Source organism: Antechinus flavipes, chromosome 3, assembly GCF_016432865.1.
Source record: "Antechinus flavipes isolate AdamAnt ecotype Samford, QLD, Australia chromosome 3, AdamAnt_v2, whole genome shotgun sequence".
NCBI lineage: Eukaryota > Metazoa > Chordata > Mammalia > Dasyuromorphia > Dasyuridae > Antechinus > Antechinus flavipes.
Genome location: NC_067400.1, coordinates 171,761,688 through 171,777,955, shown reverse-complemented (window position 1 = coordinate 171,777,955; position 16,268 = coordinate 171,761,688). Strand labels below are relative to the sequence as shown.

Below are 16,268 nucleotides of genomic sequence, written 5' to 3'. Positions count from 1 at the left end.
TTATGCCAAAGTAGCTCTTCTTTCTAAGAGGGTCAGACTACTAAAATATATTACTTATAATGAAAAATAATTTGTCATATCTTATGTAAGTTTATAATCTATGAACAGAAGTTAACATCCAAAACAAGGAAGATGTTGCTAAAAGATACCCAGGGCATGCTAGTATTCATTATTATTAATTATTTGTAGTTCTGTTGTGAAGATAATAATTTTGTCTAAATATAGCTCGTCTTTTTTTTTTTTTGCAAAGTAATTGGGGTTAAGTGACTTGCCTATAATCACACAACTAGTAAGTATTAAGTGTCTAAGATCACATTTTAACTTAGGTCCTCTTGACTTCAGTTCTGGTGTTCTATCTACTTCGCTATCTAACTGCCCCTTGATATCACTTTTATTTATATCGTTTTCATATTGTTCAAGGAATCTTATTTTCTAAAAGGAAATGAATGCTTTTAAATTCTCTAATGGCAGAGATAGGTTCACTTCTGCCTCTGAGTTTCTATGCACTTAAATTAGATTAGGGATCTCCCTAACAATTCTTCCATCTCCTCAAGTACCGTTACTTTCTACCTCAGTTATTCAGCAATAATGTCACAATTACCCACTTTTTTGATCAGAAAATCTGAGAATCTTCTTGTCTACAATTACCTCCTAACATTCTCTCTTTTCCCTATTCCTCATTCCCCCTAGGACTGATTCCTCACCCTCAAAGCAACCTCCTATTCCTCCATCCTCTGAGTAAATACTGCTTCTCTATAACTTTTCTTACTTCCTTTCTCAACAGATCTTATAGTTAACCAGTTTACCATTATACTGATCTCTACTCTCATGTACTCATCACTAATCCTATTGCTGCTCAACTCTTGTTGAACTCTAGCCTTGGATTATTCTCACCATCTGTTTTTCTTTACAACTATTCAAAAGAAACAGAATGGAGTTTGAGGAAATCAGGCAATTGTGCTGATTAAATACATGATAAATTATTTAACTTCAACTGGGATTTCTCTATAATGAAGTTATGCTTTTATAACTTTATTTTATCCCTTTTCATGTTTTATGCCCCCCAATAAATGTAAGCTCCTTGAGAGCAAACTTTTTTTTAAACTTGTATTTGTCTCCATAGTGTTTAGCACAGTGCCCTCCAATATATATGCTTAATAGATGCTTGTTGCCTTTCTGCCAGGTTTATTGAAATGTAATTATCAAAATTTATTTTTAAAAAATCAGATTCATAGCCCTGGAGCACCTCTGTCTGGTAGCACAGTTTTATTTCCTACATTTCTTTTGCTTCTTTTGCTTTTTTCTTTTCTTTTCTCTCTTTCTTTCTCTCTTTCTCTCTCTCTTTCTTTCTCTCTTTCTCTCTCTCTTTCTTTCTTTCTTTCTTTCTTTCTTTCTTTCTTTCTTTCTTCTTTCTTTCTTTCTTTCTTTCTTCTTTCTTTCTTTCTTTCTTTCTTTCTTTCTTTCTTTCTTTCTTTCTTTCTTTCTTTCTTTCTTTCTTTCTTCCTCCCTCCTTTCCTCCCTTCTTCCTTCCTCCCTCTCTCCTCCCTCCATCCCTCCTTCCCTCCTTCCCTTCCTTCCTTCCTTCCTTCCTTCTTTCCTTCCTTCCTTCCTTTCTTCCTTTCTTATTTCCTTCTTCCTTCCTTCCTTCCTTTCTTCCTTTTTTCTTTCCTTACTTCCATCTTTCCTTGAAAGAAAGAAAGAAAGAAAGAAAAAGGAGGGAAGCAGGGAGGAGAGGAAGAAAGGAGAGAGAGAAAACCCATGCACCTACTTACATTCTAACGGAGGAGAAAACATATAGTAAATAAGCACATACAAGAGATACAGTAAAAGTAAATTTAAAAAAAAAGGTAACAATAGTTGGGGACCCAGGAAAAAGTCTTCAGTGCTAAGTGGAGATTGAACTTTTGTCCTGAAGAAAGCCAGAGCCAGAGATTCTAAAAAGATAAAGTGAGGAGAAAGAGCCTTAGAAGCATGGGGAAAGCCATTGTAAAAACTCATGGGTGAAAATTACATATGTGAAACAGAAGTATAACTGGATTGTAGAGTAGGAACCAGGTCATGAAAAGATTTAAATGTTAAAATAGTTTATCTTTGAAACTAGAGGTCATGGAAAGCCATTGGATTCATTGAATAAAGAAGTATCATGGTTAGATCTGCACCTTAGGAAAATCATATCTCTCTTAAGGTTTTAATTAGCTCCACAAAAATGTTATTCAAGATGATGGCAATTAGGAATATAGTATATAGAGCACTAGGCCTAGAGTTAAGAAGAACTGATTTAAATTACATCTACTCTCTGTGTGATCCTGGGAGAGTTACTTAACCGTCTTTGCCTCAGTTTTCTCATCTGTAAAATGAGCTGGAGAAAGAAATGGCAAACTACTACGGTATCTTTGCCAAAAAAACTCCAAATGGGGTCATGAAGAATTGGATCTGCCTGAAATAGCTAAGCAGCCACAATATCCAGGGTTATTATTATAAGGATCAAATGTGATAATATTTGTAAAACACTTCCCAGATTCTAAAAGGCTATTATAAAAATGATAGCTATTATTGTTACTAGCAGAAGAAATAATTAATATACAGTTAATAAACACAATATATATGTACCCAATTTAGCACAGAAAGAGGAATTAAGCTGGTAAGATTTAAGTACAAGTTTATATTGTGATCACTCACTTAATTTGCACCTCTGCAGCCAAATAATGTCATTTTGTGACATTATGATGAGATTTGATGATTTAGTAATGATATTATTGTGAAATAATATCGGTAGGGAAAATGTTATTTTATTGCTACTTTTGATCCTTCCTCCCTTCTACTCTCTCTATATAAAGTAGATACTCTATATATTCAATAATCAATATATTATTATCTATAAATTATATATATTTTGCATATCAAGTACAACCCATATAATAAGCATTTACTTCTGCTTATTACTGAAAGTGACATCCAATAATCCTGGATGTCACTAGAAAAGGAACCGCTTTGGTTTTGTTATAAAATGAACATGAGGCTCATCTAAAAAATAAATTGTCTATGAGCAACTCAGCTACAATGGTAGTGAGTTTCTACACTGGGAGTTCCCTACAAGAATCAGATTACAGCTTCTTACCAGAAAAGAAAAACTCTATGACAGGAAGAGAATAGGGAGGGAAAAGAAAGTGAATTAGAGTTGAGAATATCTCTGATAATTTCATGAAAGGAAGAAAATTAATTCACAGTCTGGGCTCTTACCATATTCACAATTCACTCCCTCAAACCCTTCAAGGCAGCTGCAAATGTAGCTTCGAATGTTATTCAGGCACACGCCATTGTTTAGGCAGGGCTGGGAGATACAAGGAGTACCAGCTGTGGGAACATTAATGAAATACAGGAAAATTTAAGAATTGCAAAACATTTGTGGAATGTAATTACCTATAATAAAAGGTATTATTCCCAATGTCATTTTACTTTCAACCTCTACCTTAGACAGTACTTTTATGAGAGCATCTAAAAACTGGCAACTCTGGCAAGCTTAAATTTTGATTCTTGGTCCCAGTCTATCCATGCTTTGGATAAGATTCTTCAGTGAGACAGCCAGAAGACAAAGTCAGAATATAGTAGAACCATAGGTGAAGAGTAATTAAGGTAACCAGTCACAGGATCATAGATGGAAATGGAAGGGTCCTTCATGGATATCTAGTTAGCTATGCTCCTCCCAGCTCCATCCTACTTTAATTGAGAAAATGAAAATATGAAAATCTTAAATTTTGCCCTTTTTTGCTCTTTGCATTCTTAAGGCCTAATGATATTTTTTGGTATATTTTATTTTTCCAAATTCAATTCAATAAACATTTATCAAGAATTTATATTGTACACTGCACCATAGCAGACTGTGGCTGTGAAGACAAAAAGATAGACCTTGCCCTTATATTCTTTCTTTTTTCCCCACCTTCTTCATTTTACAAAATTCCTGCTTTATTATATAAAACTCCTTTCTGACTCCATACTTTTTTCCTAAATTGAGACTGATATATATAAAACCTCTTCAAAAATGGACAATGCAGGGGAGAAGGGAAAACAAAAATCGAACCTATGAGGCTAGTTGCCTTATATTTGACTACAAGTCTACAACAGTTTTGTTTTCGTTCTCTCTCTCTCTCTCTCTCTCTCTCTCTCTCTCTCTGATAACATCAAGTCAGGGGCTTCATTACTAATAAATAGTTGGGCTTCCTTAGGATCCCATCCATGGATACAAGATTCATCACATTCTACTACTGTGACTAGTATTGGTGGTGAATCTATTACCATGTCACTTTATAGATAATACACCAACTAGAGTCTGAACTGTCTCCTCTTGAGTCATTTCTCGAAGGTTTAGAAGGATGTAGAACAGTTGTGAACTTTTTGTTGCCAGTTATTATGAAAAATACATTCCAACATCTTCAGCATTATGTATGGGAATCCAAGAAGTCATTAAAGAGTGAAGGCTAGATGCTTAGATGACTCTTTGGTTCGGTTCTTCAATTTCCCCCATTTAGAAGAACATTTCTCCCATTAAGGTAACTGAACATTGCCTGTAATTTTGTAAGTGATCTTCAAAGATCTTGATCAAAAACTTGTGTTCAATTTGGGGATGAATTGAGTCATAATACTGCTAGTTATGTGACCTCGGTTAAATTACTTTATCTTTTTCAGGGTTGGATTCCCTACAATTTCTTTCTATTTCTAAAATTCTGTCAAGTAAAAGTCAAAAAGAAAAAAAATCAAAGAAATTCACTTACCCATATATTGGCTCCAAAATGAATTCTGTAAGATAAAAAAACATTCAAACACTTAAAATGGCAGTTTCTCCCTTCTAGTCTCACTTCCATAAAAGCATATATTTATTAAAACATTAAAAAACAAAATAGCAGTGTGATAAAAGTAGGATTGCTTTTTGATATTCATCTGGATGTTCTGAAAGCTGGCAATGAAAATGGAGATTTCTCACATCATAGTTTTAAAAACTGGTGTGATAGGGGGAAGCTTGGGGGTAGCTAGGTGGCTCAGTGGATAGAGCACCAGCCCAGAAGTTAAATTTGATCTCAGACACTTAACACTTCCTGGCTGTGTGACCCTGGGCAAGTCCCTTAACCCCTGTTGCTTCAGCAGACCCCACCACCAAAAAAAAATGGGAGTGATTGAAGCTTTCATTGTTCATCCTTTGGCTTTGCCTTTTTCAGTTGACGACTACTCCCCAACTAGTTTGGAATGAGTCCAGTTTCCTACATTCAACAAGAGACAATATGCTATAAACAACAAGAGAGCTACCTCTATACCCACTCCAATTTTTGAAGTGGTTCACTATCTATAAAGAATCACAGGTATTTATACTCATCTTCACAGAGAAATTAAAATAATAATGAAAATCCTCCTTCAGAAAAGTGAGCTTCTTTCTCTCTTGGGAAGGGGGAAATAAGGGAAGAAGGGAGAAAAAAATTTGGAACTCAAAATCTTACAAAAATGAATGTTGAAATCTATCTTTACATATAATTGGAAAAATAAAATGCTATTGAGAAAAAAGAGAAATGTGAGCACAGGGCTGCTTCAAGGGGATCTGACAAGTCTTGGGCAAAGTGTGCACTTTGGTTCCATCCCTACTACCTCCTCCTCAAATTTTGTTTCTTACACCGGACTATTTTGCTTAGGAGCTAGGACTCTTTGGTGGGCATATACAATTACTTTGTTTCACATTCTGTTACAGGATTTTATAACAGCTTAGCCTTCCTCCCATGACTCAATAAATACTAGCTAACCCAGTTGTTTGCAGATATTAGGTGCTTCATTAATGTCTTCTGAATGAATATTTATTCAGTTTGCTGTCTGGCAATATTTTAAGAACTAATTCTGCAGTTGTTTACCATTTTTTGAGTCTGTTGCCTTAAACAGATCTGAACTGGCTTCCCTATCACTGTGGTCAAATTCCTATGGTGCTAAGCTGCTAAGGGCTAGATCTGAAGGGAGATAACAATTATTCCTAGGAAGGCCTTCTGGGGTCATGGTTTGTAAGAATCATTTGTTCAAGATGCTTAGGAAAAATACAAGATAAATAAGACTTGGTGTCTACTAAAACAGTTTACAATCTATTAGGGGCGATAAGATCTACACACCACTAGCTAGTGCACAATAGAGGATATAAGTAATGTACAACTATCGTGTAAGTGTATTTACTCTTATATGGCTGTCCAGTGTTGGGCCTGGAGTCAAAAAAACCTGAGTTGAAATCTGACCTCAGGGACTTACGAGCTGTGTTACCCTGGGCAAGTCATTTTACTTTTTTTTTTTTTTTTTGCCCATTTCTTCATTTATAAAATGAACCGGAGAAGGAAATGGCAAATCTTTCCAGTATTTTTACCCCCCAAAATCCCAAATGAGGTCAAGAAAGGTTGTTCACAACTGAACAACCACCATGTGAAAGAATAGGGCTTGATTCACAAGTCACTGAACAAATTAGAAATATCCTCTAGGGGAAATGTGACATAGGTGTGAAATACAACTAAGACTACAGGATTTTAGCTTTGAAAGTCAGACGCTATGCTATTTAAAACCATAAAGAACTGATTACTGGTTCTATCATTTAATCTATAAGGAGATTTTTGAAGCTGAGGGGCAATTTGTGTGGAATAATATATATGAAAATTTTACCCTATAAGATAGCCTCAGAAAACAACATTCTTTTACTTGCCCTGGTTGAATAGTAATTAGTGTCAAATGACAAGAGGTTGTTTATTTTTATTTGCTTTATCACCAGCTAAAACTCAAGGGAAAGAGCAAATTAATTTTTAAAAAGACTCAAACTATGAGGCCTGATATATAGTAATCTGTTGGCAAGACCTGATTAAATATATGAAGATAGTATAGATTAGATTAAATTAGTCTTCTTCCTTGAGTCATATTATGTTTTGAAGTTTATTTGTAATAATAATACCAGGTAACATTTGTATAGGCTTTAAGATTTGCAAAATATTTTAGATTTAGATACACATATATTTCCTCATTTTATTTTCATGATAACCCTGTGAAATAGGTACCATAGATATTACTGTTCCCATTTTACAGATAAAACTCAGGCTGAGAAAAGTTAAATAATTGGTAATGAGGTCATCCATCTAGCAAGTGCTGGGAGTAATATTTGGAACCAGGACTCTCCTAACTCCAAGCTTTATTCTTTTTTATTAATAGTATATGAAACTTTCTTTTCCCTTTGTGTCTGATGGAAGAAAAGGAGGCATTGGTTGGGGATATAACCAGGTTATTATCTCCATTAAAACTGGAGACCCTTCCTGTGACTTACCTGGCTATTAGTGTAGGATTAAGTCAAAAAGAAAAATCCAATTTAAATACTGCCCTTTCTATGAAGCCTTCTATGATTCCCCCTGGCCAATAACACTTTTCCCTCTAGCATCTTACATATCACTTTATATTTCACTTTTCTGATCTCACAAATATCTCTGATGTATCTATATAAAATTCTCTCACTAGACTATAAACCTCTGGAGGGCAGGATTCTTGTCATAATTAGACTTTGTAATTCGCCTAGTGCCTACCCTATGCTCTCTCTATGAAAGATATTTAATAAATAATTGTTGACCTGAATTGAATTGGATTTATCAGCCCTTTAGAAAAAATCCCAAGAAATATGAATTCCAAAATTAATGACTAAATTTCACAGATGATCCTGGTCTACAGGAGAAAAGATTTATTAGGATATTTTAGGATATTAGGATAAAATTTTATTTTTATTAGAATAAAATACTAACTCAACTCTCATAAAGGGCATTTCAATCTAGGAAAGCCATTTAAAAAGAAACCTGCCTTCAACTCCCATTCCTGATATTGGCTCTAGACTTAGTTTGATCACCTGAAAGGCTTCAGTGCAGGTCAGAATTCTTGAATTCAAGCAATTCATCACACCAAGCCTATAAGGTAATATTTTCTAGTATGGATAGTAAAAAACATTTATTCTCAGACATTAGATTATCAAAGTCAAAATACACAATTTTTATAATATAACGGTAAAATAACCTTTGCACAAGTTAGCCACTGCAGTTAGAATCAAAATAAGGATGTAATGGAAAGAAATATTTGTGTTAAATATTTCTAATAAAGCTTTGATCTTCAAAATCTATAGGGAACTAGGGCAAATATATATGATCAAGAGATATACCCAAGTGGAGGAACAGTTTTCAAAGGAAAAAAATATAGGCTATCAACTATTATCTGAAAAAAATTTAAATCACTAAAAATCCCCAGGGTTATTCTCAAATTCAGCTGTGAAGCAGATGAACATAATTTCTTCCTTTTATTAGTATCCTAGCAACAGAGAGAGATGGAGAGAGAGCAATACCAAGATAACCTCAAAGTAAAAGAGTAGCAGTGGGGGTTTTTGTGTTTTGATTTTTTTTTTAAGCTACTGAAGTGAAAAACTCTGGGTATGGAACATTGTATATGCTATGTGAGTCAGTTAATATTGATTGGTTTTGGTGAACTGCTTTATTCCCTCTCTTTTAAAAACCTTTGTTATCAGGAATGACTCTCTGTGTAATGGGCTGAAGCTTGAGTTGATACACTGAGGTCCCAAGCACATGAGGCTAAATAGTAATTGGACCATACTCTATTAATATATAAGCTTGGAGAAAGAATGGCCCCCGCCCACTCTTTGTGCAAGTCCTGATGTGTTGTATAGGAAATGACGATTTTGGTGGATGGAGGCAGAGGGGCAGATAGAGAGGCAGAAGAGACTGCTGGTTGGTTCCTGTTGCAGCTGCTCACATTGCTAATCCTCCTTCACCTCAAAAAGAATAAAGATTGAAGATTTTCCCTTAACCTGAACTCCTGACTCTGGTTGATTTTAAAATATTCGGTCATCACATCTCTGGGTAAGGGTGGGATATATGGAAATTAAAATGATTTAAAAACAAATCAATTGAAAATAAAAAATGAAGTTGGGGAGCAGTCCTTTAATCTAAAAATCAAATAACCTAAGAAGTCAATTTGAGCCACTCTATTCCACTTTTAACCTCAGGTCTCCAATCTGTAAAATGAAGGAGTTAAGTAATCAACAAATTCTTTCTATAGCAAAATGTACTACATCTAGTTCTGATCTCTGCTAGATCATTGTTATGCTCTCATCATGAGCACTGCCACCAAATGGTATAAATCAAGGCTTGATTTTTATTCTGTTGAATAAAATGTAAACGTGTGGGTATATTTTCCCCAATTGTTGTTCAGCCATTTTTTAGTCATGTCTGACTCTTCATGACCACATTTGGGTTTTTTTGGGCAAAGATACTTAAGTGGTTTACTGATTTTTTTTTTCTCTCCAGTTCATTTGATAGATGAGAAACTGAGGCAAACAGGGTAAACTGACTTGCCCAAGGTGACATGGCTATCTGAACTTGAATTTGAATTTAGGAAGATCAGTCTTTTCTAACTCCAGGACAATTGTTTTTTGTTTGTTTATTTTGGGGCAATTGAGAGTTAAATGACTTGCCAGGGTCAACCAACTAGAAGTGGTAAATATCTGAGGCTAGATTTGAACTCAGGTCTTCTTCACTTCAGGGAGGTGCTCAGTACACGGTGCCACCTAGCTGCCCTCCAGGGTAATTTTTTTTTTTTTTTTAAACATTTACCATGATATTCCTCTGTACATTTGTGATTCTACTTGCTTAGAGTTCTGAATATACTCAATTCTTTCGAAAGAAATTTGTTTCCAGCCCTTCTGTGACAGCAAAATTCTTCAGGAAGTTTGACTGATTTGAATGTGCAATTTTTTCTTTAGTGTTGAACAGTAATTTAATGATGTAAAAACAACCATAAAATTTCATCTTGCTTTGAACATGTCAGTATATGATCCCTTCCCCCACTTTTTTCTACCATTTTCCTTTTCTTTTCTTTTCTTTTCTTTTCTTTTTTTTTAAAGGAGGCAGGATTTAAACTCTGAAAAACCCATTCAGATTTATGTCCTAGAAATGAAAGCTTTAAGCTACATAAAAGAGTAGAACTGATGATCAAAGACATGTCATTTGGCTTTTTTCAAACATTAGTTTACATAAAGCCTTTCCTGATTCCTGCAAATGCTGGTGTCCTCCTCCCCAAATTACCTTGTATTTATGTCTTATATGCATATATAAGTATATATGTGTGTGTATATTTATATATATTCATATATATGTATATTGTGTGTGCATGCCCAGAGGCACACATATAGTGCTAAGCACTGTGGTCAACACTTAGCACAGCACCTGACACATAGTAAGATATTTAATAAATATTTATTCTTTGATATGTGTTAATGGGGGGACGGGGTATGTGTGCACACATAAATACACACGCACACTCTCTCTCTTGGCCTTTCAGAGCAGAGCCCAATTTCTTTTGTTTTTGTATTCCTCAGGATCCAACACAGTGCTTAGTATATAGTGGGTGCTTAATAAATGCTTGTTGATTGATAGATGGAAGGAGCTATTTAAAAAAAGCATTCTGACAAGAAAGGGGACAAATGAAGGATATTTTTTTTAAATACACATAATTTGAACTCCAGAGAATTCCACTCTCTATGGTATGTAGTTGGGTTTTTAAAAATTGTTATTAGTTTTTTTGTTTATTTGTTTGTTTCTTGTTTTTTCTTTTCTTTTCTTTTTGTTTTTTTTTGGGGGGTATTTTGATAATAAATCAAATTACCTGAATTATAATGAAGCCAGAAAGCCTCCAGAGAAAAACACATAAGACACAGTTTTAGAACACAGAGAACACATTTTCAGACTTTCATAGGACACACAAATGCCTTATTTATGCCTCTGCTTTATGCTATCTTGACAGGAAATAAGAGTTGCAAATATCCAGGGCCCCTTGCAAGGGAAATCGGAGCAGTACACTGCAAATTTTTTGTAACCACAAGTGAACACAGCCCGTTTCACATAAGTTCACAGCATATGGACATGTAAGGAAGTCAGAACTTTTGGAAACTTATTAAAGCAGACTTTGTAGTAACAAGATGGAAACTTTTATTCAGAATGAACTTTTAAAATAGTTTTCTCAGACTTAGATAGAAGCAAAAATCCAAAGCATAAATTAAATATTGTACTACCAACAACCTGAAATGTTCTCACCTTATATTCTAATTAGGCTAACTGTTATTGCCTTCCAGTAAACTAGGGAGTTGTTTAAAATAAATATGCCCCCTGATTTGGACTTCTTCCAATGCATACCTGATCATATGTGTCAAGGTAATATAACTAATCCAAACACTAAATCAAGACGAGATTTTTATGTAGGAGTTTAGTTCTAAGAAAGGTTATTTTGTTCTCAAATATGAGTTGACCTTTTTGAGACAAGTAGGCTTTTCTGTTAAATATATAGATTTATAGCACAACAGGGAAAAATCTATTGCTATGCATGATATCTAAAGTTACTGATACCATTAACTTGCCAAGTTAAGAGGAAACATTGCTATGCTGGAACACACTTGGTCTTTGCTCTCTCTATATGCATTTATGTTGAGTATGATTCTGTGGTTGACCAATTAAAAATAGGATCTCAAGTACATATCCTACAGTAAACCACCTGATAATTTGTTGGAGTAGTGGAAGAAAGTGTTCACTCTTTTATAAGACATAACTAATTAAATTTTATTCTTTTGACACCTGGAATTTCTATAGGATAGCAAAAGGTGAAATGATTAGAAATGGGGAAAAAAATGTAGTACATACAGTATTTTCATTGTTTTCAAACACTTCCCTTGCTTCTTCATAAACACATATTTCTTCAAAGCATTCTCTTTCCAAATTTCCCTTTAAAATCTCCTCCAAAATAAAGGTTCTGGCACGTTTCGCTCTTACCATAACTTCATTTGCCTTAGAAGCCGGCCAAAATACTGGAAAGCAGGGCAAGAAAGCAGATGAGGTCAATACTCAAAACGATCATTCAAGAATTGTTGGATCTCTGATTTTTAATAAGTCCATGATATATGGATGTTTTAAAAATAAAATAAAATCCTAGAACCAACTGACATTTGTGCTGATGCAAATACCCTTTTCATTTATTTAAAATCATTTAAAGAAAAGTGAGTCTCAATTTCAATTGATAAATGATGGACAGAAGCAGCTACACCCAAAGAAAGAACACTGGGAAACGAATGTGAACTATTTGCATTTTTGTCTTTCTTTCCGAGTTGTTTTTACCTTCTGAATCCAATTCTCTCTGTGCAACAAGAGAACTGCTCGGTTCTGCACACATATATTGTATCTAGGATATACTGCGACATATTTAACATATATAAAAATGCTTGCCATCTAGGGGAGGGGGTGGAGGGAGGGAAGGGCAAAATCGGAACAGAAGCGAGTGCAAGGGATAATGTTGTAAAAAAATTACCCTGGCATGGATTCTGTCAATATAAAGTTATTATAAAATAAAATAAAATATTAAAAAAAAAAAGAAAAGTGAGTCTGTACTAAAACATGACATAAATTTAAAATACCAAGGAAATATTACTGACTCTGACAGCAACTAGCTTTGTGACCTCAAACAAGTCTCATAAAATTTTTCTTTAAGACCATTTCTATAATTTAGTATGATTAGTGTAACTTTATTTTTTATATATTTTTTCAAAGTGAGTCTCAGTTTCCACATCTGTAAAATGAGGAGTCAACTAGATTTATCGTTTGAAAAAATTTCCCTTTCATTATGCATTCAACAAACATTGCCATTTCAATAAAGAAAAACTGAAAAATGGATTGTATGTATGAAGTTATTTCACTCTTCTTAATATATACATTTTAAATATACTTATTTCATTTAACAAAGTTTGTCTGTGTATCCTTCTAAATTTTTCTTTACTCTTCTATATATTTTAAGTATTTTCCTTAAGTACTTTCCTTAAAGTAATTTTCCTTCCTTTTCTTAGATAATCTACTAAGATTACCTAATTATCCCATAAGATCTTTGACTTCTAACATCTTATAATTCTATTTTCTCAGTGAAATTTAGATGTATTTAATTCCATGGTAAATATGAAATGTATATTAAGAGATTTGTAATCTAGAAAATTGATCTTATCTTATAATCAGTATCACTTTCTTTCAAATGAGATTATTTTAATCATGTCACTTATTAGAATAATAACCATTGAAAATATTTAGTCATTTTGGTGAACATAAGATCTTATTTTTCCTATTTACTTTTCAAAGTTAATAAATTGACTGTGAATTTATCAATCTGTCCTTTCTTCTTTTCTTCATTCTGTTATTTTATTATTGTAGAAAAGTACACTTAACTTTGGCTCAGGTAAGTTCAGTAATTATAAATGCTTAGAAGAGAAAGTCTCTTAGACCATTTGGGAGAGAGGGAAAATGACAGATCATAAGAAATACTTCTTATTCTTCTACTGCTTAGGCTATCATTAGACCGTATTCTGGATAATTTTGTTTCACAGACTTTAAAAGGGGATTTCAGTGAAATTGATATGGAAAATGAAAGAGGAAAAAAAGGATCCATTTAGCAATGAAAAAAGAAAGTGCCCTGACTAATTTGCTCCCTGAAAAAAATAACCACCTTTCAGATCTGCTTCTAGGTTGTCTCAAAAAGGCCATCAGTACAATGGAAAAATGAAAGTAGTAATATAGAAGAATCAAATGTCGTACCTGACTGCTCTGACTGATGGAGAGAGAAGGCAAGGAAACATAACTGCAGCATCCAAAAGCAACCCGCCATTCTGATAGTCCAGGCTAGTTCAGCGAACTAGAATCCAGCGGCATACCAGTGGGTCTTTCAAAATAGTTAAGCAAATAAAGAATGTTAAAAGTTCAAAGTTCATGCCATGGGGGTGGGAGGGAATGAGGGAGGAAAGAAAGAAGACTTGCTGCTGCAGGATGATTAGTCAGTTATCTCTTGACTATCTCCAGATAACTATGGACCTTTGACTATATGGACCAGGCAAATCTTTGCATTTCTCTATTTAGGGCTCATTTTGCTCTCTTCTAGAAATTCTGGAAAATTTTAGAACATAGCTCAAATCTAGCTCAAGTTTAGGTCTTCACAGATATGCGTCAAAGAATCTCTAGCATTTAGTGCAAGCACTAAATTTAACAATGTATATATTGAGAATAGGAAAACTCTTTATTCTATCTCACAGAAAATGCAGAAAATATCTAAATGTCTCAGAGTAACCTATAAACATGCAATTATTTTTTATGGTGAATTCCTTATTACCCTAACATTCTCTAGTTTTCTTGTAAACTTAGAATATAATTCTGTGGGTTGGACAGTTTTTAGAAGAGCAATGTATTCTTTTTTTCTTTTGTTATTTTCTTCTATTTTTTTTTTGTAAATCATATTGTTTTATTTACATATAAAAATAGTTTTAGTATTTATCTTAAGATTTTTAGTTTCAAAATTTTTCTTTCTCTCTCCCTTTCCCTAAGATAGTAAACAACCTGATATAGGTGATACATGTATTAATCATGTTAAAATATTTCCATATTAGTCATGTTCCAAAAGAAGAAAGAGAGGAAAAAAAAAAAAAACCAAAGAAAGTGAAAATAGTATGCTTTGATCTACATTCAGACCATCAATTCTTCCCCCAGATGTGGATAGCATTTTTCATCATGAGTCCTTTGGAATTATGTTGGATCAATGTATTGCTGAGAGGAGCTAAATCTTTCATAGCTGATCATCACATAAACTTGCTCTTACTGTGTGCACAATGTTCTCCTGGTTCTACTCACTTCATTGAGCATCAGTTCATGTAAGTCTTTCCAGATTTTCCTGAAATCTGTCTGCTCACCATTTCTTTTTTTGTTAATTTTTAAATTTTAATAGTGTTTTATTTTTCTGAATACATGCAAAGATAATTTTCAACATTCACCTTTGCAAGACCTTGCACTCCAAATTTTTCTCCCTCCTTTCCCCTCCCCAAGACAGCAAGCAATCTAATATAGGTTAAATTTGTGCAATTCTTCTAAACAAATTTCTATATTCATCATACTGAGCAAGAACAATCAGATGAAAAGGGGAAAAAATAATGAGAAAAGAAAAAAAAGATCCAGCAAACAACAACAAAGATGAAAATACTATGCTTTGATCCACATTCAGTCTCTATAGTTCGGTCTCTGTTTGTGGATGGCACTTTCTATCACAAATCTATTGAAATTGCCTTGAATTATCTCATTATTGAAAAGAGCCCCAAATCCATCAGAACTGATCATCACATAATCTTCTTGTTATTCAATTTTTAGTTTTTTGTCATTATAAAAAGACTGCTACAAACATTTCTTCATACATTGCTCCTTTTCCTTCTTTTATGATCTCTTTGGGATATAGATTAGTAGAGACAAAGAATACGCACAGCTTGATAGCCCTTTGGGATTCCAAATTGCTCTCCAGAATGGTTGAATCATCTCACAACTCCACCAACAATGCATTAGTGTCTCAGTTTTCTTACATCCCTTCCAACACTCATCCTGTCATCTTAGTGAATGAGAGGTGTCTTAATTTTCATTAAACAATAATGATTTAGAGCATTTGTTTTCCTATGACAAAGTTTCTGAGGAGCTAGTTCGGAGGTGTTTGCAGTTTACAAATCACACAGGTTAATCCCGGCTCCGGATCTTTCTTCAGATCTTTTCAGGTTGTATCAGTAGGACCCCTGTTCTACCTCAAGTCTTGATTTTTCATGAGTTAATAGTGTAAATTTTTTTCTATTTGTGAGAGAAATCAGGAGAGCTTGAAATTTTACAAACTATTCTGCTATTTCCCCCAAATCCTTCCCAAATTACTTAATCCTCATAGCCTCTCCATCCCTATCCTCCCAAAGAAGAAAGTTGGCCACTGAATCAGGAAGATGTAGATTGAAGCTCTGCTCTGCTGCTATTGAGTCACTTAAATGTTCAGTGACCATATCTTTTTTTCCCTTTTCTTTTTTATTTTCAAAACATATGCATAAATAATTTTTCAACATTGACTCTTGCATAACATGTGTTCCAACTTTCCCTCCTTTCTCTCCACCCCCTCTCTTAGATGGCAAGTAATCCAATTTAAACATGTTAAAAAAGATATGTTAAATCCAATATATGTATGCATATTTACACAATTATCTTGCTGCATAAGAAAAATCAGATCAAAAAGGAAAAAAAAAAACTGAGAAAGAAAACAAAATGTAAGCAAACAACAAGAAAAAAAGTGAAAACGCTATGTTGTGATTCACACTCAGTTCCCACAATCTTCTTTCTGGGCAGATGGCTCTC

General features: G+C 33.9%; 1 protein-coding gene across 1 annotated transcript in view; it reads right to left on the bottom strand.

Moving 5' to 3' along the window:
* Nucleotides 1-13,737, bottom strand: part of PROZ (protein Z, vitamin K dependent plasma glycoprotein) — a 35,063-nt gene extending 21,326 nt beyond the window's left edge. The window contains exons 1-4 of the mRNA XM_051990547.1: nucleotides 13,668-13,737; nucleotides 11,739-11,938; nucleotides 4,770-4,794; nucleotides 3,241-3,354 (exon numbers count right to left, since the gene is read on the bottom strand). Of these exons, the coding sequence (XP_051846507.1) occupies nucleotides 3,241-3,354; nucleotides 4,770-4,794; nucleotides 11,739-11,938; nucleotides 13,668-13,737 (409 nt within the window). The remainder of the gene's footprint in view (nucleotides 1-3,240; nucleotides 3,355-4,769; nucleotides 4,795-11,738; nucleotides 11,939-13,667) is intronic.
* Nucleotides 13,738-16,268: the final 2,531 nt, after the last annotated feature.